The 15,991-nt window shown below is 35.5% G+C and overlaps 1 protein-coding gene and 1 long non-coding RNA gene across 3 annotated transcripts in view; one reads left to right on the top strand and one right to left on the bottom strand.

Moving 5' to 3' along the window:
- Positions 1–15,991, top strand: part of NAALAD2 (N-acetylated alpha-linked acidic dipeptidase 2) — a 56,059-nt gene that overhangs the window by 19,265 nt on the left and 20,803 nt on the right. For both annotated transcript variants that reach the window (XM_033207035.1, XM_033207036.1), the window contains exons 7-13: positions 3,818–3,911; positions 4,906–5,004; positions 8,907–8,992; positions 9,273–9,392; positions 9,498–9,580; positions 13,588–13,651; positions 14,728–14,795. In XM_033207035.1, the coding sequence (XP_033062926.1) occupies positions 3,818–3,911; positions 4,906–5,004; positions 8,907–8,992; positions 9,273–9,392; positions 9,498–9,580; positions 13,588–13,651; positions 14,728–14,795 (614 nt within the window). The remainder of the gene's footprint in view (positions 1–3,817; positions 3,912–4,905; positions 5,005–8,906; positions 8,993–9,272; positions 9,393–9,497; positions 9,581–13,587; positions 13,652–14,727; positions 14,796–15,991) is intronic.
- LOC117081229 lies at positions 5,692–7,453 on the bottom strand. Its single transcript, XR_004436138.1, has 3 exons — positions 6,817–7,453; positions 6,552–6,664; positions 5,692–5,958 (listed from the first exon to the last, which is right to left on the bottom strand). It is a non-coding gene; the product is annotated as an uncharacterized LOC117081229 (long non-coding RNA).

A 15,991-nucleotide genomic window follows, 5' to 3' on the forward strand; every position in this document is an offset into this window, starting at 1 on the left:
TAGGAAATGAAAACATTGTTCTATTTCTAGAAGAAATACATTGGTCTTGTATCCTGCAAACTTGTTAAACCCATCAATTCTCCTAGTTTTTGTAGCTTCTATCAGCATTTTTACATACATGATTATGTCATCTGCAAACGAAGATAATTTGTCTTGGTTTTCAATCTACATGCCGTTCCTTCCTCTCTCTCTCTTTCTCTCTCTCTCTCTCTCTTTCTTCTTTTTGCCTTATTGTACTGGCTAGAACCTCCAGGACATTTTTTTTTCTTTCTTCTTTTTATATACATTTTATAGAGGTACTCCAGTACAATATTGAATAGAAGTTGTTACAACAGACATACTTGCTTTTTACTTCTGTTCCAACAGGGAAAGTATCCACTCTTTCTCTGTTAAATATTATGCTAGCTCTAGGTTTTTCATAGATTCCTTTTGTCACACTGAGGAAATTTACTTCTATCCTAATATACTGGGTGTTTTTATTAGAAATGTATATTAGATTTTGCCAAATGTTTTTTTCTATGTACATAGAGATGATCATATGTTATTATTTACTTTTGTTAAATTATATGATTGTTTTTAATGTTAATCCAACCCTGTCATCCTAAAATAAATCCAATTTGGTGACAATGTATTATCCTTTTACATACTGTTGAATTTTTTCTATATTTTTCTTAAGAATGTTTCTGTCTATGGTCATAAGGGATGTTAAGCTGTAGATTTAGTTTGTTGTAATATCTTTATGTCATTTGGTATCAGAGAAATGCTGGCCTCTTAGAATGAGTTGGGAATCATTTCATCTTCACTTTTTTGCAAGAGCTTATAAAGAATGGGTTCAATGTTGTCTATAAATACTTGGCAGAATTCTCCAGGGATCTATCTGTGCCTGAAGTTTTTTTTTTTTTTTTTTTTTTTGAGACGGAGTCTCGCTCTGTCACCCAGGCTGGAGTGCAGTGGCCGGATCTCAGCTCACTGCAAGCTCCGCCTCCCGGGTTCACGCCATTCTCCTGCCTCAGCCTCCCAAGTAGCTGGGACTACAGGCGCCTGCCAACGCGCCCGGCTAGTTTTTTGTATTTTTTAGTAGAGACGAGGTTTCACCATGTTAGCCAGGATGGTCTCGATCTCCTGACCTCGTGATCCGCCCGCCTCGGACTCCCAAAGTGCTGGGATTACAGGCTTGAGCCACCGCGCCCGGCCCGTGCCTGAAGTTTTTTATGTAGAACTGTTTTTCACTACAAATTGAATTTCTTTTATATATAATCTATTTATTCTCAAGTCAGTCTTGGTAGTTTGCATTTTTACAAAGATTTTTGTCCATTTCATCTAACTTGTTGAATTTATGAGCATAGAGTGGTTTATAATATTTTCTTACTATTCTTCTGTCTGCAGGTATTAGAGTGATATTCTCTCCTTTATTCCTGATGTTAGCAATTTAGTCTTTTCTCCTTTTGTCCTGATCTGTCTTGTTGGAAGTTTGTTAGTTTTATTGATCTCAGATAACCAGGTTTGGGTTTCATTGATTATCTTTACTATTGTTTTTGTTTTCTATTTCTTTTTTTAAATTTAAATAGAGATATCTCTTGCTATGCTACCCTGGCCAGTCTCAAACTCCTTGACTCAAGCAATCCTCCTGACTTGGCCTCCCAAAGTGCTGGGATTACACACATGAGCCATCAGGAACCCAGCCAGTTTCTATTTCTTAGATTTCTGCTGTGATATTTATCATGTCCTTTCTCCTGCTTATTCTGGCCTTTATTTGTTCTTTTTCTAGTTTCTGAAAGTGGAAACTGATGTCATTTGTCGGAAACTTAACTTTTTTTCTAAGATGGATTATTTAGTGCTATACCTCTCTCTATACACACTACTTTAGCTTCATCCTACAGATTTTAATATATTGTAGTTTTACTTTATTTTAGAGACAAGATCCCACTCTGTCACCTTGTCTGTCACCCAGGCTGGAGTGCAGTGGTCCAACCACAGCTCACTGTAACCGCAAACTCCCAAGCTCAAGTGATTCTCCTGCCTGAGCCTCCCTAGTAGCTGGAACTATAGGCATGTACCACCATGCCCAGTTAATTTTTTAATGTTTACTTTTAGAGATGGGTCTTGTTGTGCTGCCTAGGCTGAGTGTTTTTATTTTTATTTGGTTCCAAATACTTTCTAATTTCCCTTTTCATTTCTACTGTGACCCATGGTTTATTTATAAATGTGTTATTTAATTTTAAAATATTTGAGGATGTTCTAGGTATCTTTCTAATATTGATTTCTAATTTAATTCCACGGAGGTTGCAGAACATACTGAGAATTTACTGAGACATGTTTTATGGCCCAGATATGGTCTATCTAATATATATTCTATTCACACTTGAAAATAATGCATATTCTGCTTTTGGTTGGAGTATTCTGTAAATGTCAATTAGGTCAAATTAGTTAATAGTGTTATGAAAGTCTTATATACTTACTGATTTACTACCTAATCATATTGTTAAAATTTTTGTTTCAGCAGTCAATTATCTGATGAAGCTACTTACCTAATAAAAATCTCATGATAGAACTATTATTTTACGTATTTTATTATTTTTAAAGTGTTTCATTTACATAAAATAAGGTGAATAAAAAATAAGGTGTTTCAGGCATGAAGGTAAATTTGGTCCCTTTAACTCTATCTTGGCTGAAAGCCACAGTTCCAATGAGGTTTTAGGGCTAGCAATAATTTTCAGTCTTCCTTGAATGATAATATATTACATTACTATTTGAATAAGATGTTTCTCATTTATTCCCAAGATTGCATATGTTCTCTTGGGTTTTTTCCCAATTATTTATAGTTTCAGAATCTGGGACACATTTTCTAAGCATCTTGTTAATAACATTTCTCTGAGAAAGATTCAAAAGATCCTTGAGGAAATAAAATATTCTTGTAAAGGTCAAGAAAATTATGTGAAATGTCAAAACAAATTTGGAAAACTGTCATCTCTATAATTAACATTACCTTAAAATGTAAATGATTTATTTTATTTTATTTTATTTTTTTTGAGACGGAGTCTTGCTCTGTCGCCCAGGCTGGAGTGCAGTGGCCAGATCTCAGCTCACTGCAAGCTCCGCCTCCCGGGTTCACACCATTCTCCTGCCTCAGCATCCCTAGTAGCTGGGACCACAGGCGCCCGCCACCTCGCCCGGCTAATTTTTGTATTTTTAGTAGAGACAGAGTTTCACCATGTTGGCCATGATGGTCTCGATCTCCTGACCTCGTGATCCACCCGTCTCGGCCTCCCAAAGTGCTGGGATTACAGGCTTGAGCCACCGCGCCCGGCCGTAAATGATTTATTAAATAAGATGTATTAGGTAAAACAATTGTCTGACTTTGGGGGAACTTTTATTATTTATTATTTATTAATTAATTAATTTTTTTTTTTTTTGAGACGGAGTCTTGCTCTGTCGCCAGGCTAGAGTGCAGTGGCCTGATGTTGGCTCATTGCAACCTCTCCCTCCTGGGTTAAAGCAATTCTCCTGCCTCAGCCTCCCAAGTAGCTGGGACTACAGGTGTGCACCACCACTCCTGGCTAATTTTTGTATTTTTAGTAGAGACAGAGTTTCACCATGTTGGCCATGATGGTCTCGATCTCTTGACCTCATGATCTGCCCACCTTGGCCTCCCAAAGTGCTGGGATTACAGATGTGAGCCACTATGCCCGGCCGGGAACTTTTAATTTTGGCATAATTGCAAATGTATAGCAAATCTGCAATGGTAATGCAAAAAATCCCTGTATATCTCTTGCTCAGATTTTTAAATTGTTTTCATTTTATGTATTTGATTTTTTAGAATACACTTTCAGACTTGATGTTGAAGAAGGAGTGGGAATCCCCAAAATACCTGTACATCCCATTGGATATAATGATGCAGAAATATTATTACGGTATAGTTTTCTCGTTGGATATGAGATTAAGATATTTTGCACTAGGTGTCTATTTTCTCATCAAAAACCAACATGGCATTCTTATGTTAAACATAAAGGTTTATAACTAAATTACTCCTAAAATAGGTATAACAGAGTATACTATCTTTTTATTTCATAAAAGTAGTCATTTGGTGACTAAGAAATAAAAATAAAATAGCTCTCTGTTTGCTGCAGATGAAATTCTCAAATACAAAACGATGTCCAAAGATAATTCTGATTTGAGGTTTTTCAAGCAATTGAATTTTCATAGGTATTCATTAGATATTTATATTCAACGTGTACTATAAGAATATGACAATGCCCCCCACTTACTAGAGGTATGACCTTGGACCAGTTGCTTAAACTTTCTCTGACTCAGTTTCTTCATTTGTAAGATGAAGCTAGTAACTGTTTCTCCTTGATAGTGTTATTATGAGATCATATGTGTAAAATACTTAGCACCATATTTAGAATATAGTAAACAATTATTGTATTCTATAACTGATATTTCTTTACATATCTTTCAACTGCCATTTTTAAATGCCTGTATGAGTATTACAACTTAATAATTGTTTGAGTGCCTACTATGTAATCAGCAGCTTCTTTACAAATTAGTTTATTCTCCTTAATGGAGTCATTAATTTCCTATATTTAGGATTTCTTGGATTCAGTGAATCCCCACATAAATAATTAAGGTCAAAAATAAGGAGATGGGCTTCCCATTTGCCATCACTATTTTATTTTTCCTCTTTGCTCTTATCACTAACATATTACATATTTTACGTATTGATTTCAGTATGGCTCTCTCACTAGAATATGAGCCCCACAAAGTGGGGACTTTTTGATAGTACCTGGCACAAATGACAAATATTTGTGTTATATATGAATGAAATATTGTCATCAAACTTTATAATTTCTTCTTAGAAATGGTGATAGTCAGCATTTTTCTGTCACTTTCATTTTATTTTGACAGCCACTTGGGAGGAATCGCTCCACCAGATGAGAGCTGGAAGGGAGCCCTTAATGTGAGTTACAGTATCGGACCTGGCTTTACAGGGAGTAATTCTTCCAGGTAATTTTGCGTTACTTTAATAGTCTGAAAAAGTTTTATATTTTTAATGGAAACATGTCAAGATAACTGTTCTGCCAGGGATAATTTACTTATCTCTTTTTCTCTTTTTCATTACTAAACAATTAACAATTTTACATTACTTAAGAAGTACTTACAAAATGAAATATTGAATTCTTTCACTAGTAATATCACAATATTAGTCTCATAGAATCTCAAAAATTACTACATTTGAATTCTAAGTTTTAACATTTCAAAGATTTTTCAAAATTCTCTCTTCACCTAGTTTCTAAAATCGTTTTTCAAATGACTTTCAAAGTGATATACATGTGAAAAACTAGGTGAAGGTGCTGGGTGGGGTGGCTCATGCTTGTAATCCCAGCATTTGGGAGGCCGAGGCAGGCGGATCACCTGAGGTCGGGAGTTCGAGACCAGCCTGGTCAACATGGAGAAACCCCTTTTCTACTAAAAATACAAAAATTAGCCAGGCGTGGTTGTACATGCCTGTAATCCCAGCTACTTGGGAGGTTGCGGTGAGCCGAGATGCGCCATTGCACTCGAGCCTGGGCAACAAGACTGAAACTCCATCTCAAAAAAAAAAAAAAAGAAAGAAAAACCTAGGTGAACTTAAGGGAGAAGGAAAGATGAAGAGAGAAGGGAGCCAACAGTTATAGATCACTTACTGTGTGCGTTAAATGAGTTCAAATGGATAAATCACATAGCTACTATAAGGCTCAATAGAATTAATATTACAATTATTATTGTTATTAAAACATGATAACACTCTTCTAGAAGAGATGTGATCACAAATTGCATGTTTATTGAGCTTAGTCTTACAGAAAGAGTAAAAGTTTACCACTGGGTCAAGGCAGGCAAGAAATGCCAACTAGAGAAATCAGCTTGTACAGAGTTGTTGAACAGCATGACATGATCAGAACTTCAAGAAGTTTGATTTGCCTGAAATGTGATGGGAGAGAAAAATGTAATACTGATAAATCAGAGTACATATAACCGTTTTTATTAAACCAAAAGTATTAAATCAGTCTTGTTTGTTAACAATTTACCCTTAACTATGTGAATTTGGATTCTCAGAATATTTTTTTAGTTTCTGTAGGATTTCTTTTATTCCAGAAATTTTAAAGTATTAGAAGTCCAATTTCCTTGTTTTAAAATAAGTTTATAAATGTTTGATTTATATGTGTTTATCTCTATAACTCAATCAGAACAGTGTTCTTTTAATTTAAGAGACTTTATTATCTAATTTGTTTATACCCTCCAGAGAAAGGAAAACATAACTTACTCAATGAAGGGTAAAGCCCTTTCTGATTTATAAGCAGAAACATATGGACAGAGAAAACATATAACTTCAGTTCTATACTTTTAGTCACAATTAAAGAGTAAACTCAAAAACATAAACATTCCTACGTCTAGATATAAAATAGCCATGCTCCTTCACTGTGAGCACGAAATTCTCTATTGGTTAGAACTCAGAATGGACAAATACACAAACAACAAAACAAAACTAAAAACTGGATTCTCTCATGTCTCACCTTACAGAGATCTCGATAATCCATTAATCCATTTACAGATATTATCAAGTGACAAGACATAAAGGCAAACTCCAAATCATTGCTGCCACCAATGAGGAATAACTTAATCTGCCCTGAGCAATGCAGAAACATAAAACACAACATCAGTAGAGAAAAATAAAGCTAGAGATACAGAGTATCAGCAAAGTTAAATGTCTACTGTTGCTTAGAATTTACATGTGAGAGCCAAAAGAAGATATGAAGAATTGGTTTAAGCTGCCCATACCTGGTTCTGCAAAATGAATCCATTGTACTTCAAAGTGGAACCTCCAAAAATCTTCCGCAGTGAGGAAGAGAACACAAACATTCACTGGACAGATTGTACATTTCAGTGGATTTGAATTATTTGCATTACTTTCATGTTTCTACAAGTTAACTTCTTTCTCTACAAAGCTGTAAAATAGTCTAGTTAAGAACACTGACAGGTAAAGGTGACCATAATGGATGAGCCAAAGTTTTTCCCAATTTTTCCTTACAGGATTATATTCATTTATTTCACGAATATTTTTTGAGCATTTCCTATGCCCCAGGCACCATTCTGGGTTCTGGTGATTCCTCAGTGAACAAAGCAGGCAAAAAATCTCCTCCCTGTGGAGACTCCATTCTGGAGTTCAGTTTATTTGAACCGTGATAAAGTAATAATAGGACAAATAAATATTCTTCTGGAGCTCGAAAATACTAAAAACGAGAAAGACATAGGTTTAAAGACGGAGATGTGGTTCTTTGAGAATCTTAGCAGATAGCCTATGTTTTTGTTTAGATTAATATCAATTTTTTTATTCGTCATATGTTGCATTTTTCTTTACTTGATTTTCTTCTTTTAATGACACAATACCAATGAATTTGGGTTTCTTACTAATCATATATCTTTTTTTTTTTTTTTTTTTTGAGACGGAGTCTTGCTCTGTCGCCCAGGCTGGAGTGCAGTGGCCGGATCTCAGCTCACTGCAAGCTCCGCCTCCCGGGTTCACGCCGTTCTCCTGCCTCAGCCTCCCGAGTAGCTGGGACTACGGGCACCCGCCACCTCGCCCGGCTAGTTTTTTGTATTTTTTAGTAGAGACGGGGTTTCACCGTGTTCGCCAGGATGGTCTCGATCTCCTGACCTCGTGATCCGCCCGTCTCGGCCTCCCAAAGTGCTGGGATTACAGGCTTGAGCCACCGCGCCCGGCCACTAATCATATATCTGAGGCCCATATTTTTAGAAACACATGCTAAACAATATTTCTTCTTTTCTGCTATTAATTTTCATCTGTAAGTAGCAAAAAGAAATCATTTACTTAATGCCTTAAAATGGAAAAAAAAAAATACCCATCGATTAGTTTTCCTCTGAGGTAATCTTAGTTGAATATCGCAAATGGATTAAATATCAGAAGCACAGTATATTTTTGGTGGGGGTGGGGGAAGCCAGAATTTGTTCTTAACAATATACAAGTTTCAGGGTCTTATTCGTTTTTCCATCACAAACTAGAAACAACTGCGGTCTCCCTACCCTTAGAATAAACGATGATTAATTTTGTTCTCTTGGGGAAAAGTAGCATTTTCCCATGTCATCTTGGATTCATAAAATGTGTGTGACACTTTTTTTTTTTCTGTCTGGCTGAGCTTGATTGTATTTTCCCTGTTTCCTAATTCAGTTGATTGTAACTCATGAATGAATATTTAAAAGCCTGACCCAAATCAGAATCAACAATCATGGCCTAGAAACATTTCATTATGTAGTTGTGCATTTTAGCAGGAGCTTCCCAAATTCTCATTTAACAACAGAATTTGTTATGTTTTTTGTAGGTGGCACTAAGCCAGCTCTTAAACTTACTTACCATTTCCACAATCATGTAGAAAATTACTGAACCTAGGATTTAATATAAATATAAACAGATACATTGAAATAATATGCTTATACTTCTTTCTTTATTACATAATGGGCTGTCTTCTTTGTTTTCATAATTAACTGGGGTATATTTTTACATTTTAGACTAAATATTGAAGACATTTTGAATAATAGAATATTTTGAATTTTAAATACATAACAATTTAGCTATGAGAAAATAACATAAAATAGACAGCTTTTAAAATTTGACTTCAAGGCACATACTTAGGTGCTTAGAGGTAAATTCGCATAATGTCTGTACTTTACTTGCAAATGCTTCAACAGTGTTAACAATTATTGAATTTAGGTGGTAGAGATATGAGAATCCATTATGCTATTGCACAACTTTTCATAATAAAGCACTATTATGAAGATAGTTTTTTATAATGAAACACTGTAAAAAAACATAATTTTCTGTACTAAGTAATTTATTCCTTTTAAAATTCTAGGAAGGTTAGAATGCATGTTCATAACATCAATAAAATTACAAGGATTTACAATGTAATTGGAACTATCAGAGGATCTGTGGAACCTGGTGAGTCAGATAATTTTTTTAAAAACATTTTGTTTTTACAAAAATTAAAGAGTAAGTAAAGATAAATTGTAGGCAACAATTGATGTGGGTTTTTTTGGCTGATTTGAAACTATTAAATTTTGAGAAAAACTGGTACAAGCCTAAAAGAAGATTTTACTTTAGTGTTTCTTGTCTTCTATAGAGGAAACTCAAGCAAGATAATTTTTATTTTAAAAACATAAATCACAAATATTTATAATGTATTCAAAGTTGTAGATTTTTTGAACATATTATTTTCCAGACAGGTATGTTATTCTGGGAGGTCACCGGGACTCCTGGGTATTTGGAGCTATTGACCCAACCAGTGGGGTTGCTGTTTTGCAAGAAATTGCCCGGAGTTTTGGAAAACTGGTGAGTAAAGGTAAACAACCTTTCTTTCCTAGATGATGACAAAAAGTGACTTGCTTAATTTTCTTTTATTATTTAGGCAGTCGTACCTAACCACCTGTGTTAACAATACTTACAGGCTGGAGACCTAGAAGAACTATCATTTTTGCCAGCTGGGATGCAGAAGAATTTGGACTTCTGGGTTCCACAGAATGGGCTGAGGTAAATAAGACAAAGAAGGTTCTTATTATTTTTTCTTTTGGTCAACAGGGAACAAATATGTATGTATCTCAGGATGATCAAAAATACATTCCATTACCTAATATGGTTTTGATTTGGAGAACGACTCAAGAGAATTTAAGAAGTAGTTTGTTTTTACTTTCACATCACTTTGGCAATAACCTCTCATGACTAGGCTACAAACAAATGTATTGTGTCTGGTCAAAATATTTTAGTTGCCATTTGTATTTGTTTTACAAAAAAATACGTAAAATCACTAAGCTCAGAAAATAATCAAAATTAGCAAGATGTTTTTGATAAGAGAATTAACATATCTAAAAACTGATACAGATGCTTAGAGCTAATTTTCAAGTTTTTGAAGTTTCTGTAGAGTTGTTCCATCTGACAAAATATAAGATGTTCTATTAAGATGGCCATATTTTGACTATACTTTCACATTTACAGATTCCATATAAAATGGCAACCATAAGTATACTTTAGCATTTACAACAGATAGGTGCTTCATTGTTAAGTATAAAGTGATAATTCTGTGAATTGAATTACTTTAGTAAATTGACCTGTTTTACAATTTCAGAGGTAGGTTTTTTTTTTTTTCTTCACATATGATTGATTGTCATTTGTCACTGACTCTTAATTATTTATATTTAAGTGTCTCTCCTAGGGCCCTTTTCTTTCAACTTCTTCCTTTAGTCTCTCTGTCAAGTAATCTCTAAGTTCCTAAATGTAAAAGGTAAGCCCATACTTTTTTTAACTTTTATTTTAAGTTCAGGGGCACAAGCGCAGGTATGTTCCATAGGTAAACTGTGTCATGAGATTTTGCCATGCTGTTCAACAACTCTGTACAAGCTGATTTCTCTAGTTGGCATATCCTGCCTGCCTTGACTCAGTGGTAAACTTTTACTCTTTCTGTAAGGCTAAGTTCAATAAACACACAATTTGTGATCACATCTCTTCTAGACGAGTGTTATCATGTATTAATAACAATAATAATTGCAATATTAATTCTATTGAGCTTTACAGTAGCTATGTGATTTGCCCATTTTACCTCATTTAACCCACACAGTAAGTGATCAATAAATGTTGGCTCCCTTGTCTCTTCATCTTTACTTCTCCCCTAACTTCACCTAGTTTTTCACATGTATATCATTTTTAAAGTTATTTGAAAAACTATTTTAAAAACTAGGTGAAGAGAGAATTTTGAAAAATTTGGTTTGAAATGTTAAACCTATAACTCAAATGTAGTAATTTTTGAGACTCTATGAAACTAATATTGTGATATTACTAGTGAAAGATTATTTCCTCACCCAGGTATTAAGCCCAGTACCCACTAGTTATTTTTCCTGACCCTCTCCCTTCTCCCACCTTCCACCCTTTGAAAGTCCCTAGTGTGTGTTGTTCCCCTCTACGTTTCCATGTGTTCTCATCATTTAGCTCCCACTTACAAGGGAGAACATGTGATATTTATTTTTCTGTTTCAGCATGAGTTTGCCAAGGATAATGGTCTTCAGCTCCATCCATGTCCCTGCAAAGGACATAGTCTCATTCGTTTTTATGACTGTCTAGTATTCCAAGGTGTACATGTACCACATTTTCTTTATCAAGTCTGTCATTGATGGATATTTAGGTTGAATTCATGTCTTTGCTATTATGAATAGTGCTGCAATGAACATATGTGTGTATGTGTCTTTATATAGAATGACATATTCCTTTGGTTATATACCCAGTAACGAGATTGCTGGGTCCAATGGTATTTCTAGGTAGGTGCACTACATAAGTATTTACCTTCCCTCCTCCATCTGCTATTTATCATTTATAAGTACAGATTTTATAGAGCTGTTTTAAAATATGGTGTACCTGTCTTGCCCTTGTGTTTAGTTTTAAAAGTGCTTTCCGGCCGGGCGCGGTGGCTCAAGCCTGTAATCCCAGCACTTTGGGAGGCCGAGACCGGCGGATCACGAGGTCAAGAGATCGAGACCTTCCTGGCTAACATGGTGAAACCCCGTCTCTACTAAAAATACAAAAAAAAAAATTAGCCGGGCATGGCGGCGGGCGCCGGTAGTCCCAGCTACTCAGGAGGCTGAGGCAGGAGAATGGCGTCAACCTGGGAGGCGGAGCTTGCAGTGAGCCGAGATTGCGCCACTGCACTCCAGCCTGGGCGACAGAACGAGACTCAGTCTCAAAAAAAAAAAAGACTTTCCTCCTAACTCATTTTCTCTTACATTAGTTTAAAATACTATGATAGGAATAATATGAATTAAACAAATATAGAGGGGGTAAAAATCCCACTCATAGTTACTTGTCTGGTATCACTTATCCTTTGTTGATTACATTTACACTGCACATTGTTATTTTCACATTGGTATTATTAATATGCATTTTGAAACGATAACATTAACTTGATGAATCAAATTTTATTAGTTCAGGTCATTATCTTTTTCCTCCTGCCCCTATGGAGCATGAGGTCATTTGCTTTTAGAAATATGTGATTTAGAAACATGTGATTTCTTGTGATACATATATAAACACATATAAACACATGCATCTGTTTTTTAAATTTTTCAGCAGCTGAACATAAAGAAATCTAATATATAAAATAATAAAAATGCTTTGCATTAATTTATAAACATGTGCATTAAAAGGCAATTTCAATACACTTTTCCAGTTTTGTGCCAGGTTTTTGATTATATTCAGTAGCATGCTTACCTTCTTTAAATACACATGAGGAATCTTCTTCATTTTTGCTATAAATCTGTTATAATGTAAATTCTGATTTTATATCTCTCTGTAATGGAGTCAACTATCACCTGGCCGATGCAGGCCAGTGCAAAGAGGTAAAGTTTTTGTGTGTGCCATAACCACACACAGCTTTAGATGTTTTTGCTAAAACATATTTTATAAAGCTAACAAGCTAGAGAGAGAGGTGGAGGGCTCTCAGCATGTTCCTCTCTGTGTGTAAGTACATTAGTCTTGCTTTATCTTTCTTGAATCTGTGTCTGTGTGTGTGTGTGTGAGAGAGAGAGAGAGAGCAAGAGAGCAAAAGAGAGAGTCTTGTTTTTGTCCTGATGTGTGCCTCCTCTCTTTCTAATTTTTTGTATTTGTTTTTTGTTCTTTCACTTCTCCATATACATAGTAAATATAAACAAATGGAAATTTTCTATTTCTTACTTTTGGAATGATAAATTTACTTGGGTATCCCCTCTATAAATGGATCTCAAACTTCAATGTATACAAAAGTCAATTGCCAGTTATATCTATTAGAAAATACAGATTTCCAGCCCAGCGCAGTGGCTCATGCCTGTAATCTCAGCACTTTGGGAGGCTGAGGTGAGCAGATCACCTGAGGTCAGGAGTTCCAGACCAGCCTGGCCAACATGGTGAAACCTCGTCTCTACTAAAAATACAAAAATTAGCCAGGCATCGTGGCACACACCTGTAATCCCGGGTACTTGGGAGGCTGAGGCAGGAGAATTGTTTGAACCTGGGAGGCAGTGGTTGCAGTGAGCTGAGATTGTCCCACTGCACTCCAGCCTGGGCAACAGAGTGAGATTCTGTCTCAAAAATAAAATAAAATAAAATAATAAAATACAGATTTCCAGGCCCCACTTTTAGCCTCACTGTGAGTTCTGATTCAGTAGATCTAGAGCAGGGCCCAAGAATATGGGAGCCACATCCCTGCATATTCTGATGCAGGGAATCAAGGAACCACACTTTGAAAATATTTTCTTTTTCCTTAGGGCTCTCTGCTATTTCTGTAAACAGTAGCTATTGCTTCAGAGTATCCTTAATTCTTATATTAATTGCATAAATGTTGTTGTTAACCAACTGGTTTTCTGCATTTTCTCAGAAATTATGGTCACAGACGGACATAGCTATTTAATTCTGAAAGATACTTGTAAACCGCTATTCCACAAAATTAATTTGCTTATTTTGTTGACATTTTCACAACTGTAAGTAATGTGAATTAAGCAACAACTTTGCTTCAACTGTAGGAGAATGTCAAAATACTCCAGGAAAGAAGCATTGCTTATATCAACTCAGATTCATCTATAGAAGGTAAATTTTATTTCAATTTGAAGTAAAATTTTCAGAAAGGAAATTTTATTTCAAGCAACTTTTATTTATTGTTGAGTAGTTTACCATCTATTAAGCCTATAAATTCTAACTTATTAGGCACCTCAGATATCCCCTTCCTATGAGATGCCTCAGTAATACCTTTATTTTTCATTTTACCACAGAGAAAATAATTAGGATTCATATGAATTGATATCATTCATAACTAAGCTATTGCTTTTAATTTCTTTGATATATTTACTATTTGTTTATATTAAATTACCACTTAAAACTCTAGTGTTAACCACATATTTTCACAATGAAGCTATTAATAGAATTTGGCTAAAACAGTTCAGAAGAAAGATTTTACAGAATATTCTGTCTAGAAATATTTCCTGTATTCATTGTAACAAATTTGAAGTAAGTGTACTCACTCCTTTTGAACTACAAACTCCCTTTCAATCTGGCTCAGGATCCCCTGAGCCCAGGAGTGTAAGAGAGACCCTGACTCTCAAAGAAAGAAAGAAAAAAAGAAAGAAAGAAAAAAAAATGATCTGGATTGTCTAGGCCAACAGGACATGATTTCTGATTAGCACTACTATGGAGACAGTATGATTCAGAAAATGAAGAGATTTGTGTCTCTAGGCTTTCACTGTATTGTGATTATTTCTAAATAAATGTCAGAACATAATAATTACTGACATGGCTTTGTCTAATATCTTGATATATACTATTGCATAGAATGAAACAAGTGAAAAATTAATGCTACAGACTTACAACTTCCTTTGCCAAAATGCCCCTAAGAAATGCTGCCATAAGGATGACCCTTATAATCACTGTGAGAGCTGCTGCCTTAGCAACCAAAGTCCACCAAGACCTTCTTCTATTCAAAATATGTGGGGCAGCCTCTCTTGCTCCTGAAGAACTAGTTCCACCCTGTTTTATTCTTTGGGAATAAAATCTTTGATTTGAAGATCATTATATCTTGTTTAAAATTAGAAAATAAAGTTAGAATTAAACATAAATGGAATTTCATTTAGAAGTATGAAGTAATGTTCTGTGTCTTATTTATTTTTCAGGCAATTATACTCTCAGAGTTGACTGTACACCCCTTCTTTACCAATTAGTGTATAAACTGACAAAAGAGGTATATAAGGAGATGTGTCTTCATATGTTTTCTTTTGAATGGATAAATGAATAACATGTGTTCCCGCCTAAATGAATGGTACTTATTTTTAAGCTGGTGAGGGAACATGATTGAATCCTATAAACAAGTCAAAACAAAATCTTTAATATGCCATTTACCTATACAACATAAGAAGATATTATCACCAGCTTCTTTGTTCTAGTAATAGTTCTTATTAATAATTGTGTAAATAGTTGTAACATGTATTTATCTGGCAGAGGTATTTGATATAGCAGAAAGAACACTGAGCTGGAATAGAAAAGCGTATGGTTCAAAAACTGTCTTAGCTACTCTTTCTTTTTTTTTTTTTTTTTTTTTGAGACGGAGTCTGGCTCTGTCGCCCAGGCAGGAGTGCAGTGGCGCGATCTCGGCTCACTGCAAGCTCCGCCTCCCGGGTTTACGCCATTCTCCTGCCTCAGCCTCCCGAGTACCTGGGACTACAGGCGCCTGCCATCTCGCCCGGCTAATTTTTTGTATTTTTTAGTAGAGACGGGGTTTCACCGTGTTAGCCAGGATGGTCTCGATCTCCTGACCTCGTGATCCACCCGTCTCGGCCTCCCAAAGTGCTGGGATTACAGGCTTGAGCCACCGCGCCCGGCCACTACTCTTTCATTCATTCAACAAATATTCATTGAGTGGTCACTATATGTCAGGCTCTATAAAATGAATTATAGCAGCAATAGTGATAAAGGGACAAGGTCACTGAATTCGAACACTCTGTAATCTAGAGAGGACACAGACTGGTAAATGAGGAATTAGAGTTCACTGGAATATTTGATACTATGTATGATGGAGAACAGTTATGGAATAGAGGATATTAAATCCTGGGGCTGGGGGAAGTTGAGGAGCATAAGAGGAGGTTTGCAGAGTCACTGATGCTTCTGTCAAATGAAGGGATGTAGAAGGGAGAGGACATTCTAAGCAGAGGACACAGTATCTAAAAAAGATGTGGAAGTATAAAAGAATATATTTCCTGATCTGAAGGGAGCTCAGCATGACCCAGCCAAAGGCGTTGGTGGGAAAGATGGTAAGAAATGGATTATAATCAATGGGCCAAGGAGTTCAGAAATCTGTTATGGAGAAATCATCAAAGAATTTCTAACAAGGTTGTTCATTGTTTTATGTCAGTGTAGTAAATACATTAAGTAGTTGTAAGT

This window comes from Trachypithecus francoisi, unplaced genomic scaffold (assembly GCF_009764315.1).
Source record: "Trachypithecus francoisi isolate TF-2019V2 unplaced genomic scaffold, Tfra_2.0 Lachesis_group8, whole genome shotgun sequence".
Taxonomy (NCBI): domain Eukaryota; kingdom Metazoa; phylum Chordata; class Mammalia; order Primates; family Cercopithecidae; genus Trachypithecus; species Trachypithecus francoisi.